The sequence below is a fragment of the Sander lucioperca genome, chromosome 7, assembly GCF_008315115.2.
Source record: "Sander lucioperca isolate FBNREF2018 chromosome 7, SLUC_FBN_1.2, whole genome shotgun sequence".
Lineage (NCBI taxonomy): Eukaryota > Metazoa > Chordata > Actinopteri > Perciformes > Percidae > Sander > Sander lucioperca.
In genome coordinates this window covers 7,760,006-7,787,759 of record NC_050179.1, presented here as the reverse complement: position 1 = coordinate 7,787,759, position 27,754 = coordinate 7,760,006, and the positions used below count along the sequence as shown (strand labels likewise).

The window sequence follows — 27,754 nt, the reverse complement described above, 5'->3', positions numbered from 1 at the left end:
TGTTTTTTACTTATTGAGCGATGTTTGATTTTAAAAATTTTGTATTTGTGCTTCCTGTGGGACTGCAGATGTAAATTAGCCTAAAACTAACTCTGGTGCAATGCATCAAATGGTTACATTTATGTTTTAATTGCACATTGTCCCTTACAAATAAAATTGAAATTGAATTGATAGTTTTCTATTTGTAATAGTTGGGCAAAGCTACATTCTGTAACTTTGAAACATTATCAATTACAACCATAATGGCTGTCGGCATATGTTAAGCGGAAGTTGGTTGGACATTTGATTTTTTTATACAGTAAATATGTAAAAGAAAATGTAGTTTAGTTTGATCAGCAATTGTTCTTCAAAAAACATAATAGACATCCAGTGAAATAATTAAACTATGCCAATGATCTTAAGTCATCACTGCATGCAGAGATATAATAGAAGAAATGCATCCATTGTATGTACTGTATGTGTTTGATGGACTGCATTGCAGCAGGTATTTGTTTTTCACAATCCAAAACTGATATCCTCTCCTAAACTGTTACCATTTGGGATATTATAATTATGAGTGTAAAAAAGGAATACTTGAGATTGATTTTCATCAGATTTACTAAAATGTTTCATTTTCCTTCCTCCTCTGAGTGGGACAGAATTGCTTAACTTTCTGAAACCACACTTCAGAGTTCCTACGCACTGTATATGTTGGCTGGAGTTACTGGCAGACTTTCTTACCTTAAAGAAGGTGGTCAAGAAAAAAGACCATTTAATAAAAGGTTTTAATGGTTTGGAATTGGCAAGGCTAAAGGTGTTAACACAACACTTCTCAAACCTTTAAGTTGAATCATCTGTTTAATTCTTCAGCCCAAGAAGTTGATATGGCATCTACTGTACATCTATACGCTCAACTTATTTAATATTTTATCTATGAACACTTAAGATTATGCATCTTATTTCTTGCTATATAACCAAAAGGAGTTTTACAGATAGTCATTTGACACAGTATGTTATGGTCATCAGTGACTACGCTTTGGGGTAATGACCTCCTACCAGTGCAGGCAAAAATATAGATTTACTATACCCTAATTAGAGGCTTTGTTGTACATTGATTGGTGTAGACGCATACTGAATTGTAGACTCGTAGAAGAAACAGACTTGTACTTTGGCAGCCTTATACTAGAATTAACATTTTATCTATTTCTGAATTTCATATGCACACTTCATCATGTCTGATGTCAGAGGGTTGTCATGGAGTTTAGTCCTCCACTAAACAAGAGTAGAGGGAGTTAAGGGTTCACTGATTATTATGATGAATGACTGGTGCTATCATGTCTGCCCAGCATCTACAATTCAAATAAAGCTGTCTTGTAAATTGGGTAGCCCAGTGAATATATGGGCCTCCATCTCCATTCAGGAAAGGAGGTTAGGTAGTTTGTTTATGCTTAGTTTGAATAGGAAGTACTTATTGATCAAGAAAACATGTTTGCAAGAGAGAACAAATAATAACCAGTTTTGGTATATTTCTAAGACTAAGACTTATGCACAGATTCCCTCTGTTGTTTGAAATTCTGCCAATTAACCAGACTGTAGATTATTGTTAATTATATTATTATTGAGCATTCAGTTTTATAAATGTTTGGTGGAAAACACAGATACAATCAGGTTTTTATTCTGATTTCCTTATATGGAGCATGTTTGTGCTACAGTAAAAATAGAATAACATTGAATAAAAAGCGAGGTCAGGGCATAAATCTGCTCCTGCTTACTAAAATGTAAAAAAAAATCTTGGTAAGATGTGCATGGGAATCTGGCCAATGGGTTTGAGTAAAAATGCTCAATGCTAGAGACATCTAAATCTTCAGTTAGACTGGTTTACTGGCACAATTCAAAACAACAGAGGAATCTATGCATATATGTATTATTAGTAAAGCCAAATAAAATCAAAAGATTTTTACTTCATTACCCAGTGGTTTCGAGCAAAGACTGCATTGACAGGTCTATCGGTTGATTTAAGATCAGTCAGGATGGATTTCATATTTGGTGGCTAACAAAGCGGCAGCACGTCAGACAGAAAGCAGGATTAAACAAGACAAACCAAACAAAACAGAGTCCGAAGTCAGAGATCAGGGAGGGGAACGTGAGACAGAGGGAGAGAGCAGGAGTCAGGTTGAGGAGGAGGAGGGAGGCTGAGAAAGAAAGAGAGGAGAGCAGAGAGGCAGGCTTTGCCTTTTCTGGTAGTTAAAGTCGGTGAGAGAACAAACAGGAATTCTTTGTGCTGCAGAAGGGCTGAGATATAAACCAGACTAGAGGTTGATATACGAAGAGAGGGGAGACACTGCTGTCCATGGACTGAACTTGAGCTACTGCTAAGGTATTGTAAACCAACTGGCACTGTAGTTTTTTATGTTATGAAGCTGTCTTGGGTGGTCCCCTAAACTTTGATGTGTTACTGATTTGGAGCTCATTTTTGAATTGCTTTTTTTTAGCATGTTTTTGTTTGTCGCTGTGAGGGTTTGTAACTTCACATAGCTGTGAAATTACCATGATGATGAAATGAGATTTGTCTGGTTGAAAGATCCCACTGTACTAAAACATTCCCCATATACTGCAGCAATCGGAATTTTTTTTCCAAGCATGTGTTTCTCCCTGTGAAATTGTTGATCAAGTATGCAATCCAAGATAAACCAGTTGATGAGTGATTGACTTGGGTGTACTGAATTTAGCACTCATGATTTGATATCACAATTGTGTCTTAGTGAGAAAGTGAGGAGAATCTTTTGGGCATCATGGACGATGACTTTGACCGCCGCATGGAGCTGAGGAGGCAGAGGAGAGAGCAGATGCGCCTCGACGCTGACAAGTGAGTGAACCATCTAAGAATATATAAACAAATGTGCAAAAGAACACATACACAAGCACGCATTTATGGGCCTTAACACGCAAACAAAATTTAGTGGGAAACAAAAGTGAAGGCAATTGTACGAATGCTATTTAAGGACATCATACACCACACCATCTTAAATTGAAGCCTCGTTAGTTTTTTCAGTGTTTGACTGTCTGAGTCACAACTCAAACCTGATACATTTTCAGTATACACCATATTTGATAAGCAGGAGCTAACAACCCCCCCGCTTTTATGATGTGCAGTCGTTATTAGACACCAGTTGCTCACAGGTAAGTCCCATCTATACATTGCTGTGTGGTTTAATCTAGTAGAAAAAAACAGTTATCTGGTTTTAAACAAACTGTAGTGCAATTAACCATTTTAGAGGTGTTGGAGCAGCAGAGTAAGGGGCCATCCACACGGAAACGCTTTTTGGTGTAAACGCACGTTTTGCATCGTTTTGGCCGATCGTCCAAACGAATCCTGTAAACGCACTGCCTGAAGACGCACTTTTTTGAAACCTGGTCCCAGGGTGAAAAAATTCGAAAACGGCGCCCGTGTGGCTTCGTTTGGACGGCGTATCGATGATGTCATCGCCACACCCCTCTAGCAAACCTCTAGCCTTCAACCTCTTATCCCGCGACGACGTCTCATAACAACAACAATGGCGGACTACATGCTTGTGTTCCTGCTGGAGAAGATATTGAGCCGTTTTCGTCGTCTTTTTCTCGTGTTTGGTTTCTTCTTCTACTGTCTGTTTGTATACAGCGTGCAAGCTTTATGCGCATGCTCCACCTCTTCTCCGTTTTTGGTGAATTTCTGTAGCAGAAACAGTGCCACCTATAGGCCTGGAATATGAAGTAGCGTGTTGAGTCATTTACAAATGGATCCGTTTGGACGCAAATATTCTTAACACGATGCCAGGGAAGACGTGGGAAAAAAAAAGATCATTTTGGTATGTGTGGACGTGGCCTAAAGCAGACAGGACTTGGATGGTGCACAGGCGATGATAGCTTAATGATCTCCACCGCCTTTTTCACTCATCCCGTCGGCTGTGCTGCTGTTTGGATTAGTCTGATTAGTCTCTAGGTCATCTTCATTCCTCTCTCTTTGTGCTCCTAAAAAATATTACAATACCGTTAAAGAGTTATTGCTGCCATCCACTCCGGTGGTCGTAAAGTTGCAGGTTTGACTCTGTGGATAGTATCTCATAACACCATAAGAACGCAGGTATATGGGGGAAACTCAAACTGGAACATCTTTCAAAGTTGCCCATATAACTTAAGCTTAAGCTATTTTTGCACAGGACAGGAAATACATGGAGACCTCATGTAATGTCATGACCCCAGGTAAAGTGGAAACAAACTGAGTAATCAACACAATTGCTGACACCTGTAGCCGCCAGCTGCTGCTTGATTACAGAGCGACTTAGGCCAAGTCCACATGTACACGGGTATTTTTGAAAATGGGGTTTTTCCTTTCTTCCTTCTAAAAAAATCCCGTCCACACAAGAAATCTCTGCTCGTGCTTACAGGCAGCAATATAACCCTAACCCTAAAGCAATGTTGGCCACCTGAAAAAAGTGATTAACAGAAGTCTACCTGGCTGCAATGGCGCATCGATTGCTCCGTAACGCATTTGAATGCCTCTGTTCCTTAGTAAATTAAGTTACTGGAAATCACCTTGGAGTTTTCAATGACCTAAAATGCAGTTTGCATGTGGCTGAAAGGGCAATAGAAAAATACCTGTTTATGTGTGGGCTAGGCCTTAAAATAAGGACAAACATTGGGATGAATTTTGATTATCAGAGCCTACAGAAACTAAACTCTCAAGATTAATCAAAAGCAAGCATTAATTTTATTATATTGTTTTAGATCTGAACCGCTCAGCAACAAATTCATCGGTTTTTACACTTCAGAAAAGAGACATGGAAACCATTTGGAAAATATAAAGTTGGATCATGTTGATATGAAAGTGTCATTTCTATTTACCAACCCTCATTCATTAACTTGCTTTTTGTCCAGAGTATTGTCTGTGTAACCAAAGCCTGATATATCTTCTTCCTCTGTGCCATAGACCTCCATTGTTGTAAAACCACATTAATGAGCCACATCCTTGCACTGGTTGAGATGTTCCTTCACTAGAGCACCAAATGTGTACTAATCTACAGCTGAAAATAGTCCCCAACACATGGACGTTTTTCTGTTTGTTTGCTAAAAGCAGTTTTAGCAAATCATTTAGCCTTTTTTTTAAAAACAAGACTATATATGCATGACCTTTTTGGGGGCTTGTGGCTGACAGACAGGGTTGGGATGTCGGAAAGTTTTTGGGATCTCGGGAAGTATTGAGAGACGGACTAACACACTATCTGTTATGTGTGAATGATAATCAGAACCCAAATGCAGACAGACGCAGAACTAGGAGTGTGAATTAAACAGGTTTTATTGAAAGTACTCAAGTAACAGTAAGTCCAGGTTTCCAAGGGGGGGAAGCAGGTCAGGGGAATTCCGAGAAGAAGCGGGTCCGTCAGAGAGAGGCAGGTTAACAGGCTTGTGGCAGCGTCCAGTGGTGGTGGTTCCGGTTGGGTGTCTGGCAGGAGTGGAGCGTTAGCAGTAATCAGATTACAATGGCAGCTGGAGGCACAAAAAACAGAATCAGAATTGGCAAACATACAAGTAGGCTAAAGTAGCAGGCAACGGTTTTGTCTGGAGCGAGACTAACTGTGGCAGTATCGTCTACGATCTGACGCAGAGTGAAGCATATATAAACATATGAAGCAGGGGTTGATTGTGGCAGATGAGAGGCAACTGGACACCTGATTCCAGGGAGAGAACAGAGAAGCTACCTAGAGGCAGCAGGCCTAACATTATTGGTTTTGGTCTTTTCATTGGATTTGTTAAAAATCCATAAAAAGAAACTCCTCAGTTTCGCTTTTTTGTTAAGTTCAGAATTCAGGTGCTGTCAAATCAGACGTCCTATCAGAGCCCCAGTGGAAAAAAGGCGTTCCTAGCTATTTTTCTCACAGTCCTGCAGCCATGCTCTGCCAGCAATGCCAACCCAGCCTGCCCTCAGCTCCTCTCTGCAGCCTGAGGAAATGCTACAGACACTGGCATGTTTTGACTGCCATTTTGATTTCAGCAAGAGATAGCCCACTCTGAACACTTCAGACTGACAGTAGTTTTTAGTATCTTGTTAGCCAAGAAGCTCTCATCATATGTCCCTTCATTTATTATGTTTCATGGCCTTGGGTTGCTCGTCTGGAAATGTAACAGCAACATTTTGACAGCACTCTCACAGCAGGCCTAGCTGTGGGTAGAGTAATATATAATTGAATTACTTCCTCAGTGATTGCCATGCCAAAGACCTTTGCCTCAGGATTTGTTGGATTTCTGCCTGCTTTGTTTCGGTTTTAAAGACAGAAAGGAGTCTTTTGGTTACCATCACGTCTTCCTCTTCATCTGTTCTCAACATCTGTAAATCATTATGTTGCGGATTCAGGAAGAGCAAAGGGAAATAATACCCATGCTCTATCAATGGGCCATTTCAAGTGCTCTTCGTGCCTCATAAAGCCTGGTAATGCTTGGGAAGATGCTCAGAAGTCTCACTGTGGGTGTACTCACAGCTGGATGAAGGTCAATGGCAGGATGTGACCGAGATGAGGAGGATTGAAAGAGAAGGACAGGAGGGTAAAGATTTGTATGGCTCATGTTGGTGATTTTGTCCTCATCTTTTTCTCTTTTATCTTCTTCTTTTTTCATCCTTTTTCTTGCCAGCATTGTCTCTGTCTCTGATTAAATATGTTTCTTACATTAATAAAGGCCAAGAGGGATAATTCTCTTGGAGAGTTCTCCATTTCGTCAATATCACATTTTGATCGCGGACATGTGTGTTTCCTATTTCTTAGCCTTCTCTCTGTTGTGGCATACCCCAACTCCACCATGTCTTATGAGGTCATCTTGAGACAGTGCAGTTTATATCAGTGGTTCACAATCTAAATGTGAGGGATCATCAGATACTTCCCTTACTCAAAATAATGTGTATATGTTTAGATTTTTCTCTATTTATTCGTTTTTTTTCATGGATACTTTCAGCTCTTCAGGCCTCTACAAATCCTTAAAATGAATGAACTAATCACAGCTCATGCCCACACTAAGGTCATGCTCAAATACAAATGTGGCTGATTCTCTAATGAAATTAAATCATGTGTCATGAATGCAAATACATAGTTACATTTGCCGTTTATTCTATGAGATATCCATATTGCTACTTGAAATGCATTAGTCGGTATTAACTACCACAAATTATTATGCCCTCAAAAACACAATAAATATATAACTATAACAAAACTATAAGTCATGGCTTAACTTCAATAACCCATAGTGGTCATAGTCTCATTTTGGGGTAAAAACACAAACATAGTAAATGTACTATGCATCTGTATGTGGGATATTTCAGGATGGGTTACACCAACGATGATGAGGATGAGGAAGCTCGAGAGCAGAGGAGACGAGCGAGGGAGGAGAGGAAGAAGATGAGGGACTCAGACGAGCCTGGAACCACTGATGTGATCGACACTAACAGGTGCAATGTAGACGAAGTCTCTGGGTAGAAAGCAGACGAGGGACAAAGTGTATAAAACTGTGTAGTGGGACAAACCAGGAAAACAAGAGGCAAGATTTACAGAGAAACGGAAACCTCCCACCTGGGATTTTGTTCTTTCTAAACAGCTGTAGGACAAAGCAGAAAAAAAGAGTTGATGTCACTTGTTGGACAGTAGAGATGTGTTGCCACTGAGCTGGGTGGATTGCTGCTCCCAGTACTTCATTATCCTAAGGTATGTTCAGGACCAAGAGCCTGTTGTCTGTAGGATTTACGGTACAGAGTAAGATCCAAAAAGTTTAGTGTGGCTACTGTGGCTGCTGTCTTGTCAAACATTAAATGTAAACCATGCCATTGATATTTTGCTGTCAATTAAAGGTCAGCAACTGACAACAGATCTGTTGCATTAGCAACAGTGTTGCAAGTTAGCAAGGCTACACAAGCACCAATTAATCCATAAAAATATTTTTTGCTGCTTATCGGCAGTGGTGGAAAGTAACTAAGTACATTTACTCAAGTATTGTACTAGGCACACTTTTGAGGCATTTGCACTTTACTTGACTAATTCAATTTTGTTATTTTATACTTCTCCACTACATCTCAGATGAAAAATATTATACTACTGCACTACATTTATTAAATAACTTTAGTTACTTTGCATATTTAGATTACAGAATATAATCAACTAATAAATTAAGATATATTATTATAGATTAAACTACCCAGCTGTATATAAAGTAATTAAAATTAGCTCCACCTTTAGCAGCTGCAACATTACAGGGATGAACACATTAATATATTCATAATTATAATCCAATAATGTACATTATTCTGAAATGGGCCATTCACTCATAATCATAATAATAATAATAGAGATTGGCATGGGGTACTTTCCATAAAATCACCTCTCAATGCAAATCAAACCAGCTATTAGGCTAACTGAAATAAAACCATGCCAATCTCTAGGTATGGTGAAGGGTATGTGATGATGTGGGGCTATTTTAATTCCAAAGGCCAAGGGAACTTTATCAGGATGCATAGTATTCTGGATCCATGAAATAACTGGCCTTTAAAAATAAACATCTGCCTGCCTCGATGAGAATTTAACATAGGGGTGTACTGACTTATGCCCCCTGTATTTTAAGGAAGAACATTTATTTATTTACGATACATTATTCATTCACAAACATAATTGGTGTCCTTAAAGATTGGATTTTTCCTCATTTGTTTAATTAAGGCATTAAGATCAATTTCCAAAAGATGATTTTTTTATTCCTCTTTTTAGTCAACTTTAGCATGGGTGTCCTAATTTTTTCACATGACTGTAGATGTGGGTCCAACACACTTTTGAACAAACCAAAACATTTAATTAAAATGGGAATTTGGAGGTGTCTGGTTAGTTCACCTGGTAGAGCGGCCACCAATATGTAGAGGTTTACTCCTTGACGCAGCGGCCGCGGGTTCAACTCCGACCTGCGGCCCTTTGCTGCATGTCATTCCCCCTCTCTCCCCCCTTTCAAGTCTGAACTGTCCTATGCAAATAAAGGCCTAAAAATAACCATAAAAATAATCTTTAAATTATTTTATTTTTTTTAATGGGGATTTGGAGATTCAAATTAGATTAGACTTGTCTTTCACGTTCCACTACTCTCATGAACAAGTGAATTCCATGTGCTCACAGTGGGACTGAGTCCTCCACTACGACCGGTGCTGAAGGTGCAGATGACGACCAGGCTCTGCTGGAGCGCCTGGCCAAGAGGGAGGAGCGCCGGCAGAGGAGAATGATGGAAGCAATGGAGAGACAGAAGGAGTTTGACCCCACCGTCAGCATAACCAACGGTACAGACAGCACACTGGAAGAGCAGTCATCCAACAGCAGCGGCAGACAGCGACATACAGAGGAAGAGGAGGAGAAACCAGCTGAAGAGGAGGTGGCGGACAATGGTACCAGCTCCTGGAGAAAAGAGGAAGAGGACAAGGTAAAATTAAATATGTCTGAAGATTTTAGAGTGTTTGGAGTGAAATTATTCTAGCTCAGTATTTTCATCTCTTGACAGGAATCTGTTGAGGAATCAAGAACCTTGAGCACAAGAAATGAGGTATGGTCTCTTATCTTAGCTTTCTGGTAACTTAAGTTTATTGATATGCATGCATGAATTGACACAAAACTGTATTCAATAGGAGGAGATTGAGGAGAAGGCTGCAGCTAAAGAAGAGGTTGAGCAGTCTGATTTAGGAAAGAAAGATCCTGAAGAGGAAGCTCTTCCTGATGCTGACAAGGAGGAAGAAGAAAAGAAAAGGAAAGAGGAAGAGGCAAGGCAGCAGAAAGAAATGGAAAGAAAGCTGAGGATAGAAGAGGAAGAAAGGCAAAAAAGGGAAATGGAGGAAAAGCTCAAGAAAGAGGAAGAAGAAAGGCAGCTAAAGGAGGAGGAGGAAAGGAAGAAGAGGGCAGAGGAGGAAAAACAACAAAAGGAAATGGAAGAGAGGCTGAGAAAAGAGGAAGAAGAAAAACAGAAAAAGGAGAATGAGGAAAAAATGAAAAAACAAGAGGAAGATAAACAGAAAAAGGAGATGGAAGAGAGACAGAAGAAAGAGGAGGAGGACAAACGAAAAAAGGAGATGGAGCTAAAGAAGAAGAAAGAAGAGGAAGAAAAACGCCGAAAAGAGCAGGAGAAAAAGGAGGAGGAAGAAAAGCAGAAGAAGAAAGAGCTGGAAGAGAAGAAGAAGAAAGAAGAGGAGGAAAAACGGAAAAAGGAGGCTGAAGAGAAGAAGAAAAAAGAGGAAGAGGACAAGCGCAAAAAGAGAGAGATGGAAGAGAAGAAGAAAAAAGAGGTATTGATGAGATTTCTTTTATACTGTAACTGCCACTTTAAAAACTTGGAAAAGTCAAAGAGAAGTATTAATGTCCTGCAATGTCCCCATTTGTAAAGTAACTACAGAATACAGAAAACACAAATTAGAATTCAGATTAAGTGACTCTGGGAGACCACATCTGATTTATCCAGGCTGTGTTCGCTTTTCAGATATTTACTGTATGATGGTTTTGCGGTGTGGTCACAGATCACTGAGCAGGCACAGCATTTTGTTTGCCACATGGATGAAAGAGGTGGTGTTATTGAGGATGACACAGTGTGATGTGTGTGTCTTCAGTTTACATCTGCGTTGCATTCACTGCCCGGCCTGTGATTGCCCTAGTGTTTGATGGATTTTTTGTGGGGTTTTCTACATTATGTGTTTTGACTAAGCCTGCTATTTTCTTTTAAAATAATTTTCTTCCATTTTTGTCTTTCGTGTAAAGGAGGAGAAGCCAAAGAGATTTGGCTTTAAGGAAAAGGTAAAGTATGTTTTTTCTCTCTCTCTCTCTCTCTCTCTCTCTCTCTCTCTCTCTCTCTCTCTCTCTCTCTCTATTTCTCTATTTCTCTCTCTATACAGTGTATATATATATATATATATATATATATATATATATATATATATATATATATATATATATATATAATATTTTCAAAAATTTGAGTAGAAATAGTATTTGGTAGTTTAACTTTTGCCCCTTTTGCTAGAATGAACCAGCCAAACAGAATGTAGGGCTCTTTGAGAATAAACTCAAGAAAACAGAGAAGACATCAAGGTAAAGTTATCATTTTAACTCATTAGTATATTCTGAGGATTGCGTTAGTTTGTATATGTGTGTTTTGATCATTAAATCAATTGTGTGTGTTTGTGTGCAGGGACAATGTTCCTTCCTCCAAGGCAGACGACGTGGAGCGACAGGAGGCCGAGCGTAAACTGCAGGAGCTGAAGCGTCGGCGGAACGATGCAGAAAGCGAGGATTTTGAGAAGATGAAGCAGAAGCAGCAGGACGCAGAGGCCGAGCTGGAGGAGCTGAAGAGGAAGAGAGAGGAGAGGAAGAAGGTCATGGAGGAGGAGGAGAAGCAGAAGAAACAGGAGCTGGAGGACAAGAAAGCCAAAGAACAGGTAAATCATTTTACATTCAGGGGTTAACTATGTCAGTGAAATATTCCACATTGTGATATAGGTGTTAAGCATTATTTTACTATGGTTTGATTTGGCCATGTGGCTTTTTATCAAGGATCAGACGGAATGATAGAAAGACTTTGTTTTGTTGTGACAAAAGTGGACAGCAAATTGTGGTTTTCATAACAGGAGGAAAGGAAGAGGATGAAGGAGGAGATAGAGAAGAGGAGGGCTGAGGCTGCAGAGAAGAAGAAACAGAAGGAGGAAGAGTCTCCAAAGCCTGTCTTTGCTATCAGTCCCAAAGGCTCCTCAAAGGTGAATTTTAGAGCAGAGATTCAGACATCTTGCAGTTGTTCCAGAGAGTCCAGCACAATAACGTCACTTCACTATATTTTCGATAACTAAATAATATATGTACAAACTATATACAAATATACAAACAATATATATATATGTGTGTGTGTGTGTGTATATATATATATATATATATATATATATATATATATATATATATATATATATATATATATATATATATATATATATATATATATATATATATATGTATATATATATATATATATGTGTGTGTATATATATATATATATATATATATATATATATATATATATATATATATATATATATATATATATATATATATATGTATGTTGGATCTGTGGATTATACAGAGTAGTAGTGAGATGCAAGGGCATCTCTTTTTGAAAAGAGATGCCCTTGCTGAATTTCCTAAATGTAATTTTTCAATGCTGTGAGCATCACAAACAACATTCTATTTACCTCCAGTGTATTGGGGTGAAGGCAGGAATCACAGAGATGGCTATCTTAAAACATGGTCTTACTTACCTGTAGAGGTAGCTAGCCATGCAGATAGTGTTAGTATTATTAGTCCAAGTTAAAATGATCCCAAACAAAAAAACAAAACAGCTAAGCTACCCTAATGTAACAGGGAAATGTTTTTCAAACAAGAAGCATACTCCTCAACCCTGTGACGTTCTGGGAACTGCACTTGTTTCACTTCTCACTGAGCGTTAGATGAGAAGATTGATACCATTAAGGTTGATAGATTTGTTTGTATTTGTTGTCTCCAGACATGTTTTGTGTCTACTGTGGTTGTTTGTTTTTCTGTTTCTATTTCAACTTATCTGACATTATCTATATTTTGTTAGTTGACAAGAATAAAAAAAATGTGAATTGGCATCTGCGCTGTAGTCAAATATGGCTGTTTTTGAGCTAAGACCATGCCAGAGTATTTTTGGAGGAATGTTGAGAATTGTGTGTGTGTGTGTGTGTGTGTGTGTGTGTGTGTGTGTGTGTGTGTGTGTGTGTGTGTGTGTGACAGAGAGAAAGAGAGATGTGTGTATGTGTGTATCCTGGCTCCCTGACAGCCAAACACTCCAGTTCAATCACTCAGGCACCAAGTACAGAGAAACCTTACCAGGGACAGACTGGTCTGCCTGTCAGTGAGGTCGTCTTGGAGACAGGAAGGAAGCCAGGACAGCTTGACCATGTCAGTATTTATTTGTGCATGTGAACCGCAGACTGGTTTATAACTTTAAACTATGCTGTTTCATACAGATCGGGGCGAAGGCAGAATTCTTGAGCAAATCAGCCCAGAAAAGGTGAGCCATAAAAGGTATTTTACAGTAAAATTAAAATAAATGAATAAACAAGACACTTACACTGTTGAGCCGCACTAATGTCCCATGTGTTGTTCATCAACACAGCCCCGCAGCCAGAGTGTCTCACACTCCAATTGTCTCCAAGATAGGCAACCGAATGGAGCAGTACACCTCTGCCATCCAGGTGAGACTCGATCTGCACCATCCTCATCTGGAAGAAGACATACTCAAACCCTTTAATTAAGTAAATAAAGTACAAATACAACAAGTACAGAAAAAAAGTACAGACGTAGAAGTACTTATTTTTGCAAAACAAGCAAACATGGTTTTCTATATAACATTTCAGACTGTTGATGCATCAATGTGGAAGTAACCTTTTGCTCTTGTAGCTGGTCAAAGTAGAGTCAGTTTTTTTAAGATTATTTTTTGGGGCATTTTAGGACAGATGAAGACATGAAAGGGGAGAGAGAGGGGGAATGACATGCAGCAAAGTGCCGCAGGTCGGAGTCGAGCCCGCAGCCACTGCGTCGAGGAGTAAACCTCTATATATGTGCGCCTGCTCTACCAACTGAGCTAACCCGGCCACAAAGTAGAGTCAGTTATAACTATAGTTTAGTAAGATAAATCTGAGATGGCCGTGAGATGATTAATGACTTTGGAAAGAAGAAAAAAACTAACATCACTTTTTTGGACTTTGTACTAAATCTTTTATTTCTTTTTTAGACATTAAATAATTTCACCTCTTTGTGCCTCTAAACACTTATTCAAAAGCTCCAGTACAAATATATCACAATTGTACCTAAGTACTCAGTACTTGATTAAAAGTCACTTTCCACCACTGATCATCAGTCAATGTAGTGCTTTTTTTGCCCATGTAGTTAAATTCATCCTCTATCTCCACAGGGAAACAAAGATGTTAAATCCCCAAAGTCTCCGATGGTAGATATTCCTACAGGAGGCGCACGCAGCATCAAGAGCATGTGGGAGAAAGGAAACGTCGGCAGCTCCTCTGAAAGTCCAGCTCCTGTCAACAAGGTGAGAGAAAGAGAGCAACAAGAGGGGAGGATGGAGAGATGGAACTAAAGTGATCAGTGATCTGAGTATTTGAGATGTCTCATTTACCAGGAGTTGGCTGGTATCAAAGGAGGTATAGCCGGACGTGTCAACAGTTGGATGGCAAAGCCTCCAGAGGCGGAGAAGACAGCAGCCCCTGCAGCAGCCCCTGCAGCAGCAGCAGCAAAGCCAGCAGTAAGGCCTGATAAACCCTTGTCTTGATCTCACACATATACAGAATTGTAAATTAGACACCAGTGTTACTTCAATAGAGTAATCCCTTGATATTCTGCACACGCTAATGTGATCATTTGCACATTAACATGCCAGTCTTTTAATGGCTGCAGCCGCCATATATCTAAACTCTGAGGCTGGAAGCTGTTGCTGTCTGGAGTCTAGTGACACCACATGGATAGTTTACTTCACAACACCTGCAACCAAAGCTCCAACAGTCCTTTGTGTATTATTCTTTACATGATGGGAATGTTTTTAATATATGTATCTAAGCCTAAACCTGTGGGAAATCATTGGATGGAAGAATAATATTACTCTCGTTGTTGAACAGTCCAACCCCAAAGCACTGAGCAGCAGCAGTTTATGTGGCAAGTGGCTAAATTCCAACGTGCCTCTATGCACAGCTGTTTCTACACCCCTCTATACATCAATCACTTTGGCCTCTGTAGGTTATTTAAAGATTATATTACAGTCCATAAAACCAATAAACCATACAATATTTTTACAACAGTCATCTCACTTTTTTGTTGTTGTGTTGGACTCACTTTAAGCCAAAAAAACAATATATTTCAGTCTCACTGTGACTCCATATTTAAAGTCTCCTTCAGACAAGGATAAAGGTCATGTCCCTTCACATTTGTCACACACAGAGACATTATTATCCAATTACACACCAACAAAACAACAAACAAGTAAGTAGATGTTGAATGATTCATTTGGTTTATGTATTATCATATATAAATAAATGTGGACACTTGTAACTGTGTACTTGATGGACACTGTGTCCCTTTCTTAAAGTAGGACACCAGCTGCTAATCTGAATAGGTCTTCTGGAGACATTACACTATGTCCACATGCAGTAGCATTGCTGGATGACGTGTGACATTGTCCTGACATGAAATTTATGAGCGAGATATCTTTAGTGTCAAACGTCTTGGCCATCAGACGAATGGTTGTAACCTTGCCTTTACTAACGCGGCAACACCTCCCTCTGATGGGATGAAGCTGTACAGCAGACCAATGTCTAATGTCTGCATTCTCTTTGGTATGTTTACTGTGTTGTTTAATTCACTCCTGCCTTTATTTCCTCCTTCCAACTGCACTCCTTTTCTCAGCTTTCCTCACTCAAACTTATCCTGCTGTTCTTTGCCTACTCTTCAAACTGGTAAAGGTAACTTTTGCATACATTTCTCTATAACTACGGCTTATAGTTAGAAGGATACTAGGTACAAAACATTTGCCTACAGCCTGTGGTGGAAAGTAATTAGGTTCATATACTTAAGTACTGCACTAGTATAATTTTGAGGTACTTAACTTTAGTATTTCCATCTAATGATACTTTTTACTCCACTGCATTTGTTTGAGAGCTTTAATTACTTTGCAGATTCAGATTATTAATCCAAATAATCAACAAATAGATGTATTATTATAGATTATGGTACCCAGCAGTGTATAGTAGCTAAAATTAACCCCATCTTTAACAGCGACACATTACACACATTAATGCATCAATAATTGCAATCCAATTATTTATATATCTTTATATGTGTGTGTGTGTGTGTGTGTGTGTGTGTGTGTGTGTGTGTGTGTGTGTGTGTGTGTGTATATATATATATATATATATATATATATATATATATATATATATATATATATATATACACACATATATACACATGTATGAATATAATTCTGAAATGGGCCATTCTGCATAATGAGTACTTTTACTTTTGACACTTTATATTTTGCGGGGTATGCTTGAATTTTTACTCAAGTAAGATTTTTGAATGTAGGACTTTTTAAGTAGTATATATGCACTGTTGTGTTGGTAATTGTGCTTCAGTACAACATCAGAGCACTTCTTCCACGACTGCATCAGACTAATAGAGTCATGGTTGGTCTTATTTTTGTCAGGATGTGAAACCAGGCGATATCAGTAACAAGCGCGGCATGTGGGAAACCAAGAAGAGCTCTGCGCCTGCCAAGGTAACACACACACACACACACACACACACACACACACACCTGTACTGTGAAGGAGGGGAGATGTTAATGTTTTAAAGGCTTTATAGTGACATGGTCCTGTTTGTTTGTTTCATTCATTCAGTCTACCTATTAGAAGGGTGAAAGAGGTAATTTGCAGATTTGTGGAGACAACACTGAATGCACGTTCCACCGACACAGAGTGATTGATCTTTGTGCTGTTTACACTGTTTTCATGCTGTCTCAACACACATATGATTTGGGTCTTTGTTGCCAGATTGGCCTGTATTCGCCCCTTCGGGCAAATATTTTTCTATTTTTTCTCTAATGTTTCTCTAATTTTGCAAGTAAAAACATTTTGAGGGTTGTGATCATTTCTGCTAATTTTTTGCACCATTTGGGTGATTAAACGCCAACAAAACGTTGAGTTCAGTCAGCTCAACTTGACGCTCAATGACCGACAAAACTAGATGTTATTTTAGTTTATTACAACTAAGTTGAAACTGTTCCAATTATTATCCTATCATAATTCTGTGATAAAAGACTTGTAAAACCTTTAATGTAACATTATCTAAAATACCTTTATTTATTTAAATGTATGACTCCTATTATTTATCAGTATAACTAAAATAAATGTATAATAGATAAAGATTTGGCAACTTTTTTGATGATTGGATTGATTTTTTTCTTTAGTCCAATCTGGCAACAATGTTTATGTTTTTTTTCTTCTCAGTTCAGTCAATTCAAAAGTTGAACATATTTAATTAAATTACAATCTGTATACATGATATTTCAGCAAGGGACTGTACAAAAATTATTAAGGGTGATGGGGGTGTGACATAATGTCAGCTCCCTACCCCACCCTAATCATTTTCATACAGTCCCTAACTCATTAGTCTGTATACAATCATTATCTCTAGTTAAAAGTAGGATGTATTTTAAATAAAAATTCTCTCTTCGAGTTGCCTGAACTGTAATGAAATTACTGATTTTGATGTGATATGGGAGTTTGCTGCCATTGGTGTGGATTTGCGGTATTTCAATTCCTTCCCTGCCTCACACACGCACTGTAATATACACTATATTATGTGTATGCTATCATTAGTTCCCACACTGGCTTGAAGGACATAAATAGTATTCCTTGGCTCTGATGTGGTTGTTTATTTGGAACATGGATTACTGCCATACATGAATGTGATCTATATGTTATTACAAGACATGTTGGCTGCACTGTGCACAGCTTTAGGAGAATATTATAGTGGAGTGCATGTGGTTATGTTTGAGTGCTGTGTATGATGCATTTTTTAAGTACTTGAACAAAAGACTCTTTGATTGATTTCACTTCATTTTTTCATGTGAGAGTTTCAAACCGTATATAAAGTAACACATCTGATATGTGTGGGAATGTTGTACTGTACATCCATCTTTGTGAGCACATGTTTTATAAAGTATGCTATTAATCACATTCACCACTCTTAGTCCCACCTCTCTTGATATATCAACAGATAAAACAAAGCTTTATTTTTTATTAATAAGGATCCCTATTCGTTTCAATAGCTAAACTAAGTACTAAATATGTGGTTTACCATTTTTTGGTTGAATTTTTTCCCTCTTTCCTTTATTTCTTCCTTGTTCTTTCACTTCCTTTTTTTTACAGGTGGCTGTTGGAGTCAAGAGCAAGTTTGTCACTAATGGTAGGTTTCATAATAGTGGTTGAATTTACTTAAGGACTGTACTTTAAAACAATTCTGAGGTTATGTACTTCAAAACAGTCAATTTTATTCAACTTTATACTTTACATATCAGCAGAAAATGTTGCACTTTTCACTGCACCACAGCTATAGTTTCTCTTGATCCAGTTCTATATGATAAAGTTACAATCTTAAAGATCTCCATTTTGTTCTCTGGGGATAAGTGGCAACTGCAGGTGTTTTCGGATTTCATTTCACTGAGATCCAAACAGTATGTCGCTTCACACACAAGTGAGTTGAAGAGCGAGTGTGTTGCGAGTGGGGGCGGCCATGACTGATTTATAGCTCCTTGTGGAGAACCACTACAACCCACCAACCTTCCATTGTGCCAGAGTTGCTGCTCCCTGTAAATCAAATCTGCTGATGGAGAGTTTTGGGCACAGGCTGAGCTCTGTGGCACTGTGGTCTATATTTAAAAAAAAAAAAAACCTTCACCCTGACCTTGTTTCCCAGTATAAAGAACCTTCCAGACTCCTGGGATGGCTGACATGTCTTTGTAGTGCACAGTTCACTTGGTGCCACCTGGACTGTCCAATGACGTGGTGCTGGGGAGTTGTTAGGCATACCAGAGTGCAGCTGCTTGATTTTCACATTAGAAACTGACTGCTGGGGAGGATTACCAACCGTTTAAACAGCAAATCGGGCTTGATCACTAGGCTTATTCACTCAGTGCTAATGATAAAGAATTTACTTTACCTTTCCTTACGTATACCTACAGTTTATATGTGCATAAATCATTAAAAATACATTAAACATCTGCTGATGTTAGCATAGTTAAGCTTTCCCTCTTCTTCGTGTGCAAAAAACACATTTCTTCTGACATCAAGCCCCCGAAGCTTGAGCCAGAGCGGGAACAATGGGAATGGAAAAATGTTAAATAGTGCTAAATAGTGATCCTCGTTTGTAACCTCCCCGCTTCTTTATCAGAAATAGACTGCTGAGGAATGAAGGGCAAATGACAAAGTTACAGCTTTAAATCACACAGAAGTGTCCTGGCTTTGACTGCAGAGTATGTGTCAGCAAAAGTAGAACTATATCTATGAGTAGAACTGATTCTGATGTACAAACACATGCACATACAGCATAAACATAGAGAAGTATGAATACAAGAGCATTGTTTAACAGCTCTGAGACTAATCTCGTGAGAAGTTGCAGTTCTAAATGCAACATCAACGGATGCATTGACTAATAGATCTATAATGTCTGTCTCTCTCTCTATTAGCAGGCGTGAGACCCTAACCATTGACATCACCATTTAAATGAAGTCTCACCTGACCAAACACTAGGCTCTGCTACTGTATGTGCATCCATTTCCCTTCAACGTACCTGTATTTCGCATGAAGTTCAAACCGGAGTGAGGAAAAAACGAGGGACCAGGATGAGTGACTCCAGCATCAACGTCTACAGAGATCTTTCCTCAGTTTCTTCCTCAATAGTTTAAAAAGTATTGATGTAAGGGTTTTCAGGACAAAGTGCCAAATGTTTATTGCTTAATAGGTATAATGGATTGTATCCATCTGTTTAATCAGATAACAAAGTAACACATTTCCGATGGCTGTCAGGGTGCCTAAATGTTATATTGCTTTCAAGCCACACTGACATGTCTGCTTTTCTTGTCATGTCTTGTCTAATAGTTTAAACCCAATAGTAAGCATTTGTGTTGTTATTGTCATACATTATCACTGCTTTTTGAGATGATAGTCACTATTTTGACTCCATGTGATAACCGAGGCTCTTTTAATGTTCATGTACATAATTGAGTCAGTTAATAGTCTTCCATCATCAGCAGGTTAAACTTTTCACTTATCCAGTGAAATATCTCAAAATCTACTGCATGGATTGGCACAAACTTTAGTGATCCTGTGACTTCTCATCTAGCGTTCATCTGGTTTTGAGTGAAAAGCCTCGACAGCTATGGAATGGATTGCTATGAAATTTGTTACACACATTAATGTTTTCCTCCGGGTGAATTATCACATCTTTGATGATTCCCCAACCTTTCATTTAGCGCCACCATTAGCTCAAAGATTTCTCAAAAAATATCCCCATCTAATTAATCTAATTAGCAATAGCTTGAGCAGCTAGCAACTGTTAGTCCTGTCTGTTCTTTAACAAACCAGAAACATTCACAAGTTTTGGATGGATTATTGTAAAAAGAAAAAAACTTTTTATTAATTATTGGCATTTATTAATGCAGACTTGATGGCGTACTAGAAAATGAGAACCATTAGTTACAAAGTTTATAAACCCCTCATAAAGTGTGCCTTAGTATAAAGTGGTCCCATAAATCCACCACCTCAGACCAGATAATACCAGTGGCACATTCTGCCCAGGACTGCAGCCAGAGGAACACCGTGTGCAAGCAGTTCAACCTTTCTATCAACAACGCATGGGGTTGTTACTTTTCTTTTTTACATTGTGGCAGTTTATAAAATCACATTATGTAATATAAGCACAAACAAAGTCTATGAATACGTGTGTAAGCAATGCAATTCAATTCAACGGGCAGGTAGCAGTCTTGCTTTTCTAACATTAGTTTACATGCCACTAACTTTGCAGTTTATGTGCATTGTATTGCATTACATTTCAGCAGTAGTGAAAAAGGTTTATAAGACAATGGTAATATGCACTCTGTTTTATCAATGCCTGTTATTAACTTTAAATTGTGCCCTGGTATTTCTGTCAGTCAGCAGTGCACGTGAGTTGAATCCTGCAAAAATGTATTGAAAGTCTTTCAGAGCTAGATTGCTTTGTTTGAATGTTTGCTTTAGCAATAAAAATAAATGAATAAAAAAAAACATTTCATAGTTCTGTTGCTTTGTTTTTAGCTATTGGGAGGTAATGTTGCTTCATGTCCCTCCTAACCACTTGTGAAATTATGGAGTGTTGAAATGTGAGTGGCTGGTGAAAGCCTGAATGGATGAATGATATTTTACCATGGCAAGAATGTACCTGCAGAATGTGTGTAAACATGTTTGTGTGTGTGTGTGTGTGTGTGTGTGTGTGTGTGTGTCTGTGTCTGTCTGTCTGTCTGTCTGTCTGTCTGTGGGTGTGTGTGTGTCACACACACACACACCCACACACAGACAGTGTGTGTGACAGAGCCCTATCTAACAATAGACTGACCAGCCATAGGGTGCTGCAGTCACATGAGTAAGAAGGGCCGGACTATGTATCCTTGATGCTCAACCGGTTTGTGAACTTCAAGGAGATGAAATCTGTCGCTTGCCTCTGAGCTCTCTCTGTCTGGGTCACAGGTAAGGACTCTCTTATTTCAGCCCTGATGCTTTAAATTAAAACCTTGTTTAGTCATAAATCATCTTCACTGCCTGCTAAGATCTTAAAGTATTACTTACATTTAAAAAAAAAATTCTCACCAAATGTGACTGAACTTGCATCCATAACCACTCACACAAAGGTCGAGATGACTTACTTCTCACTAGTGGTACTGCTGTTAATGCATACATTGGTATTTACAATTACCTCACTCAAAATAAACTAAATATTTGTAAAGTAATAACCTTTCATGGAAAATAAGTAAAGTCAATTTGCACGAACACTGTACTTAAGTAAGTTTGAGGTTGTGTTTTACTGGAATATTTCTATTTTGTGTTACTTTACTACTTCACCACATTTTAGGGGAAGATTTTTGGACACTAAACACTAACCGCTCACACAAAATAGAACATTACAGTACATTTACATGAATACTTGAGTAAAAAGTTGAGGTTCCTTATGTTTGTGCTAATTTTTGTTTCTACTTTCTACTTCACTACATTTCTATTATTATATAATTTTATCACTTACATTACCTTCCAGCTGTAGTAACTGCCAGGGTTAGCGTTACCTTTCAGATTATGAGTTTAAATGCGAAACATATGAATTTATTAAAAAAGTAATTACAGCAGCATCTCAGCTACAACATTGAAATACTCTTTTGATTCTTAACTACATGTTGCTGCTAATACTGTAAGGGACTTATCAGGACTTTTACTTTTAGCAGAGTATTTTATTGTGACATTGCTAGTATTGCTCCAGTAAAAGATTAAAATACTTTTTCCACTACTGTCAAAGGGACTACAGATATTAAGGTCAGTACAGTCATTGTAAATGGCGTAAACTGTTGCCATCTCTTGCTCTGCTATGTTGTTTAATGATTGGAAATATTTGCCAGTCTAAAAATAGACTAATAGGGATCCATTTTGCAGAGCTCATCCATAACAAAATGTCTGACACAGAAGAAGTCATTGAGGAGGAAGTTCAGTACGTACATTTTTGTACTTTTGTATTTTCATATGGTGATACAATATTTTAATATTGTTTTGGATTTTCCAAATGATTTATTCACTTTTGTATTATTCTTACTCTTTTTGTCAATACTGTTGATCTTCTGAAGGGAGGAAGACGGTAAGAAAGTTGCATCTGCATCATGTTTTTATGTACTGTACCTCATTTGATTTAACATTTTACTAATCATTTATGTTCCTGATCATCAGCGCAAGAGGAGGTGACAGGTGAGAAAACTGTAGTTTTTTTTTTTCCTTTTTCCTTCTCATGCAACAGTTTGTTAAAGCAGCTACGAGGAACTTTCAGTTTGTGTTGATTCTAGCGGCCCCTTTGGACAGAAGCGGTAGTGTTTTTACCACACCTGCTGTCGTAAAGATCTTTTAGAGCTAGCGTTACCGGGAGGTGGTATGGTTGCGATGAATGTTTTGCTCAGACAGAAAATCATTAATTTACAATAAGAAAATACGTACAGATGCATCGTTGCATTTCAAGTGTTGCATACGGTAACTTAGCCTACTTTGGGTGTATCGTGAGCTAAACCGGGTATCACTGTCACTGTGTCACGAGCCAAAGCATTAAGAGATAGTTATAGCAACCAACGTAATAATAACTTAGATTATTATAGTACCTTGCATGAAACCCAAGGATGCTTTACACAAGTACAGGAGGACAAAAAGAAAATAGTAGGCCAACACAAACACGGACTGAAAAGAAATTAAAACTGGGCGCTAAATGGAAGGGGGGCGTAAATTCATGTAGGCACCTGACCACGTCTCGCATTGTAAAGTTATTTTATGAATGAAATTGACATATTACATACCTATCTAGGAGGAAGAGGGCCAATTCAGGTTCAGTTTTGAATTATTTACAATCCCGTAATTGTCTCCATCTGTTATAAGCCCGACCGAGATTGACACGGATTTCGCCCGTCGTCTGTCACTTTCCCTTTTAGCTTTTAGTTGTTCTCCGTTCAATTTCCTTTTTTTCTGTGATGGCCCTGCCCCAGGATACATCATAACTACAGCAGATAACTTCTAAAATAAAATAAAATACATTCAGGCCCGTATAAAGAAATCTCCTGCTACCTTTTACCTGGCTGGATACTCAAACACAGGCATTTCCGGTGTTACGCCAAAATGTGTGACCCATCAAAATGTGTGACTGTAGAGCCGGTCTACCTGCCGTAAATTATTTTGTAACTTTGCAGGGAAAAATCGGACCCAGGCAGAGGCATTAATAAAAACTATATAAAACTAGCATTCTTTTCACTGTGAGTCTCGTTTGCTGTTACAGGTTATTTATGATCATGAACATTACATAGTTTCAGAAACATTTAAAAGTTCCTCGTAGCTACCTTAATGACCACTTTAATATACACTTTCTCGTCATTTGTCAATTTTTTCATGTCTTCTATTTCCTTTTCCTCACGCCAGATGAGTCAAAGCCCAAGCCAAAGTAAGCTCTTCTTTAGTTAAGCAGTTAAAACACCACTTAGTAATAATAATAATAATAATAATAATAATAATAATAATAATAATAATAATAATAAACTGTTCACTTCAACAGGTTCATGACAAATATTGCTGCCCCAAAGATCCCTGATGGTGAAAAAGTGGATTTTGATGTGAGTCAACCTCATTAAATGCTTCCCTCTTGATATAAACATCCATCTGGATGAGATTTGGCAAACAACAGATCCATTCTGATTTCCCTGATTTGTGTTTCTGATGGCAGGACATCCACAGGAAGCGTCAGGAGAAGGATCTGTCTGAGCTGCAGTCTCTGATCGAGGCTCACTTCATCCAGAGGAAGAAAGAGGAAGAGGAGCTCATCACCCTCGTTAACAGAATTGTGAGTTTGTCAATCAAAAAGGAATTATTGTGTTTCTTTTGTTCCAAATCACAATGACAAGTGCATGTTTCATTTTGTAGGAGAAACGTCGTGCCGAGAGAGCAGAGCAGCAGAGGGTCCGGGCAGAGAGAGAGAAGGAGAGGCAGGCCAGACTTGCGGTATGATCTCAGTGTACATTAAACTCATATCCTTAATATCCTCATATAGCACATCATACCTGACAACATGAAGTGACACCATTTTCTCCTCCTTTCCTCCTGTGCTGCATACAGGAGGAAAAAGAGCGGAGGGAGCAGGAGGAGCAACGTAAGAAGTATGATGACGATGCCAAGAAGAAGAAGGCCCTGTCAAACATGACTGCGCAGTACAGTGCTGGACAAAAGGTCATTCAACTTCCTATCACCTATAAGTGTTTAAATGTGAAACATAATGTACAGGGATGAAAAAGTACTCAACAATCCTACTCATGTAGAAGCTGCACACATAGAAATACAAAAGGAAACAAAAGTATTTTACTTTATAACTTACTTTGTTGGAGAGGGTCAACAATGAAAACTGCAAACCAACATCTCTCCTATTCAGCGATATTCAGCATTACGTCACCTAGAAGTGGTGACGTAATGCCCTCCCTTCCATAACAGCATCACTGTAAGCTACGTTCTTTCTTACCTTTCCAAAATAGTTTGAGTACAAAACTCAAAGGTCCCATACTGTAAAAAGTGAGATTGATATGTATTTTCTATTATAAAATAGGTTGAGGTGCTATACTGTGAAAGGATCAAAAAGCTCAATCTACAGAGAAACGCACACAGCCCGTATTCAGAAACTGTGCCGAGCCGTCAGGACTTCCATACGGTTGTGATGTCACAACTATACAAATATGTAGGTAGAAAGTGCCATTACAGTGCCGTTGAGAGTCCTTGAGAGTACAGATGCAGAATAAGCGGAAACACTGACCAATCAGAGCAGAGTGGGCTATTTCAGGAGGGGGCTTAAAGAGAATACAGGTATATTCAGACAGAAAGTATGAGAAAAATAATGTGTTTTTTTTAACTTTAAAGTATGTAAACATGTTCTAGTAGTAACCTGAAATTGAAGAAAATATGGGACCTTAAATGAACATAACATAAATGAAAATATAATTAATGATGCAAGAATGTAGATTAAAATAAATTGGCTAAAGGTATAAAGTTATGTAATTATAGTGATTTTGAGGTACATGTACTTTAATAACAGTATTTCCATTTGATGCTGCTTTGTACTTCTACGCCACTACTATTGAGAAGGAAGTGTACTTTTTACTACATTTACCTGACAGTTTAGTTATTTGTTATTTTGCAGATAATTACCCAACAAAATAAGCTACATCACCATGATCAACTACAATACTGAAATGCGTCTTTCACATGGTGTAAACGCAACAGTAAAGATAATACAGTAATTAGTCTAATATGGTGTATATTAATACAACCATCACTACTTTTACTTAAGCAAAGTATTAGAATTCTTAGCATAGTATATAAATACCATTTAATAGCTTTAACAAAAGTGTATCAATCCCTTGTAGGAAAAAGATGAATTAAAAAAAAACATCTACTTTTTTGTTGCATTCAGACTGACTTATGTGTATTTCTACTTTATGACCAACACAGAGTGATAACAGAAAAGGAGCCAAGAAACAAACTGAGAGAGAGAAGAAGAAGAAGATCCTGGCTGACCGCAGGAAGGCTTTAAACGTGGATCATCTGAACGAGGAGAAACTCAAGTATGTCAAAGCCGTGCAGGGTTTCGTGCATTACTGTACAGTACACCATGTCGCAAATGATGAATCCTGACAACGGATTTTGATGATGCAAATCTTTGGTATCATTGGATATGAAATTCTCTTAATATGACCTCTGGTTGTTTGTGTTTAGGGAGAAGGCCAACGAGCTGTGGCAGTGGTTGATGGGGCTGGAGGCTGAGAAGTTTGATCTCGGTGAAAAACTCAAAAAGCAGAAATACGATGTAAGTCATCCAGCACACAACAAAATATTGGAAATAATTGACTTGGTGAAGAAGTCCTCTATGAGAAACAAAAGACTAAGATCTCAACAAACAGCTCTGGAGACACGAAACAACCATCTTTTAACTTCACATTTCATAAATTATGTTTTCAGCATATTTCCCAGTGTAGCAAATATAATCAAGAGAAACAGTCCATGCTTGTATATGTGCATGAAGTAAGATGTAAGTGCCTGGCAAATGACAGGTGTCCGTGTTGGGTCATCAGAGGGCTTTCCAGTTCCTTCTGACAACCTCTGCTGGACTTATCTGGTATTATGTGTGTTCTTTAAAAGGCTTAGCAAGGTTTATGTGTTCTTGCAGATTAACCAGCTTCTTGCTCGAGTCCAGGACCACCAGAGGTAAATACACAAACCCCATCTCCAAAATGTGCTACTTCTTTCCATTATGCCAATTTCTACTCCCTGCCATTTCACATTTCCCCATTATTATAGACACAGAAGGATCAGAGATCACGGAGTACAATCACTTATGTAAATTCTTTGAATGTTAAAACACAACTCAAACACTCAAAATATAGATGAGCCACAACCCTCTGTGAGGCCAATCATTCTGCACCCATCTCAAACACTGGCATATCATTAGGAACGTCCTTGCTCACTTTTTTCATATGGCCAGCATGGTTTTAATGTTGCATTGGTAGGTTCTGCATGGTGGCCTAATCGATATGGTCTGAAACTTCAGTGCAGCATATGCAAAAACCTTCCTACAGAAGTTGCATAATTAGTCATGACTGCATACTTTGATACATATCTGAACAGGTCTCTTTCAAAAACTACAAAGGAAATAAACTGTAATTTTATTTGCAGTCATTAGCGTGACAAATACTCAAGCTTTAGTGATATAATTTGCTGTATTCTTACAATTTTGATTTAAGCAAAACTTATTTCATGTCTTTACAAGTCTGAGACAGAGAATATGCCTGTATTTACCATCAATACTGTACAAACCAAAATACACCGTTTGTTCACTGTTTTGTGTATTGATTTTCTGCGTGCTGCAATTAAATGACCTCCACTTGTCCTAAACCCAGTGCTTGGCATTTGGCATTCATGTTTCTCTGCATCCTTTCAGTGCCAAAGGACGTGGCAAGGGCAAGATGGGCGGCCGGCTGAGGTAAAGGAGCAGCCAGACCAGGACGAAGCAGACCACAACACCACTGATTGGCCCATGGGTCTATTATATGTGTATTCATTGTTCTGTTGTGTTGGGTTACATGTCAATTATCATATCAAAACAATAAATAAATCATTACATCCACTCCACAAACTATGCAGATTGTCTGTTTCTGTGTAATTAAGTCCAATATACAGTACCATAACACATTTTTACAAAACTTTAAGCAGACAGCTTGTGAGTAACAGCTCATAAAATATACTGAAACCTATAAATATGTGTAAGAGATCTTGTTGAAACATGTAAACAAAGGGACAAATATGGGTGTG

General features: G+C 38.3%; 2 protein-coding genes across 4 annotated transcripts; both read left to right on the top strand.

The window, feature by feature from the left end:
• The first annotated feature begins 2,114 nt into the window (after positions 1–2,114).
• LOC116038573 (caldesmon-like) lies at positions 2,115–20,320 on the top strand. Its single transcript, XM_036003160.1, has 18 exons — positions 2,115–2,356; positions 2,742–2,845; positions 7,325–7,450; positions 9,150–9,447; positions 9,526–9,567; positions 9,650–9,954; positions 10,195–10,301; positions 10,765–10,802; positions 11,029–11,096; positions 11,197–11,443; positions 11,633–11,758; positions 13,043–13,086; positions 13,192–13,270; positions 13,990–14,121; positions 14,212–14,334; positions 16,288–16,359; positions 18,014–18,050; positions 19,330–20,320. The coding sequence occupies exons 2-18, from the start codon at positions 2,772–2,774 to the stop codon at positions 19,344–19,346; spliced, it is 1,935 nt and encodes a 644-aa protein (XP_035859053.1). The 5' UTR covers positions 2,115–2,356; positions 2,742–2,771; the 3' UTR covers positions 19,347–20,320.
• tnnt2d (troponin T2d, cardiac) lies at positions 11,377–27,569 on the top strand. 3 transcript variants are annotated; one of them, XM_031282651.2, is made up of 13 exons: positions 21,238–21,364; positions 22,316–22,370; positions 22,504–22,514; positions 22,604–22,621; positions 23,828–23,849; positions 23,961–24,018; positions 24,129–24,245; positions 24,326–24,403; positions 24,518–24,628; positions 25,898–26,010; positions 26,162–26,252; positions 26,613–26,650; positions 27,384–27,569. In XM_031282651.2, the coding sequence occupies exons 2-13, from the start codon at positions 22,333–22,335 to the stop codon at positions 27,427–27,429; spliced, it is 741 nt and encodes a 246-aa protein (XP_031138511.1). In that variant the 5' UTR covers positions 21,238–21,364; positions 22,316–22,332; the 3' UTR covers positions 27,430–27,569. The 3 variants fall into 3 exon arrangements, with proteins under 3 accessions (XP_031138512.1, XP_035859346.1, XP_031138511.1); XM_036003453.1 differs by lacking the exon at positions 22,604–22,621 and having other exon boundaries at positions 21,236–21,364; XM_031282652.2 differs by lacking the exons at positions 21,238–21,364; positions 22,316–22,370; positions 22,504–22,514 and adding an exon at positions 11,377–11,380.
• The last annotated feature ends 185 nt before the right edge of the window (positions 27,570–27,754 follow it).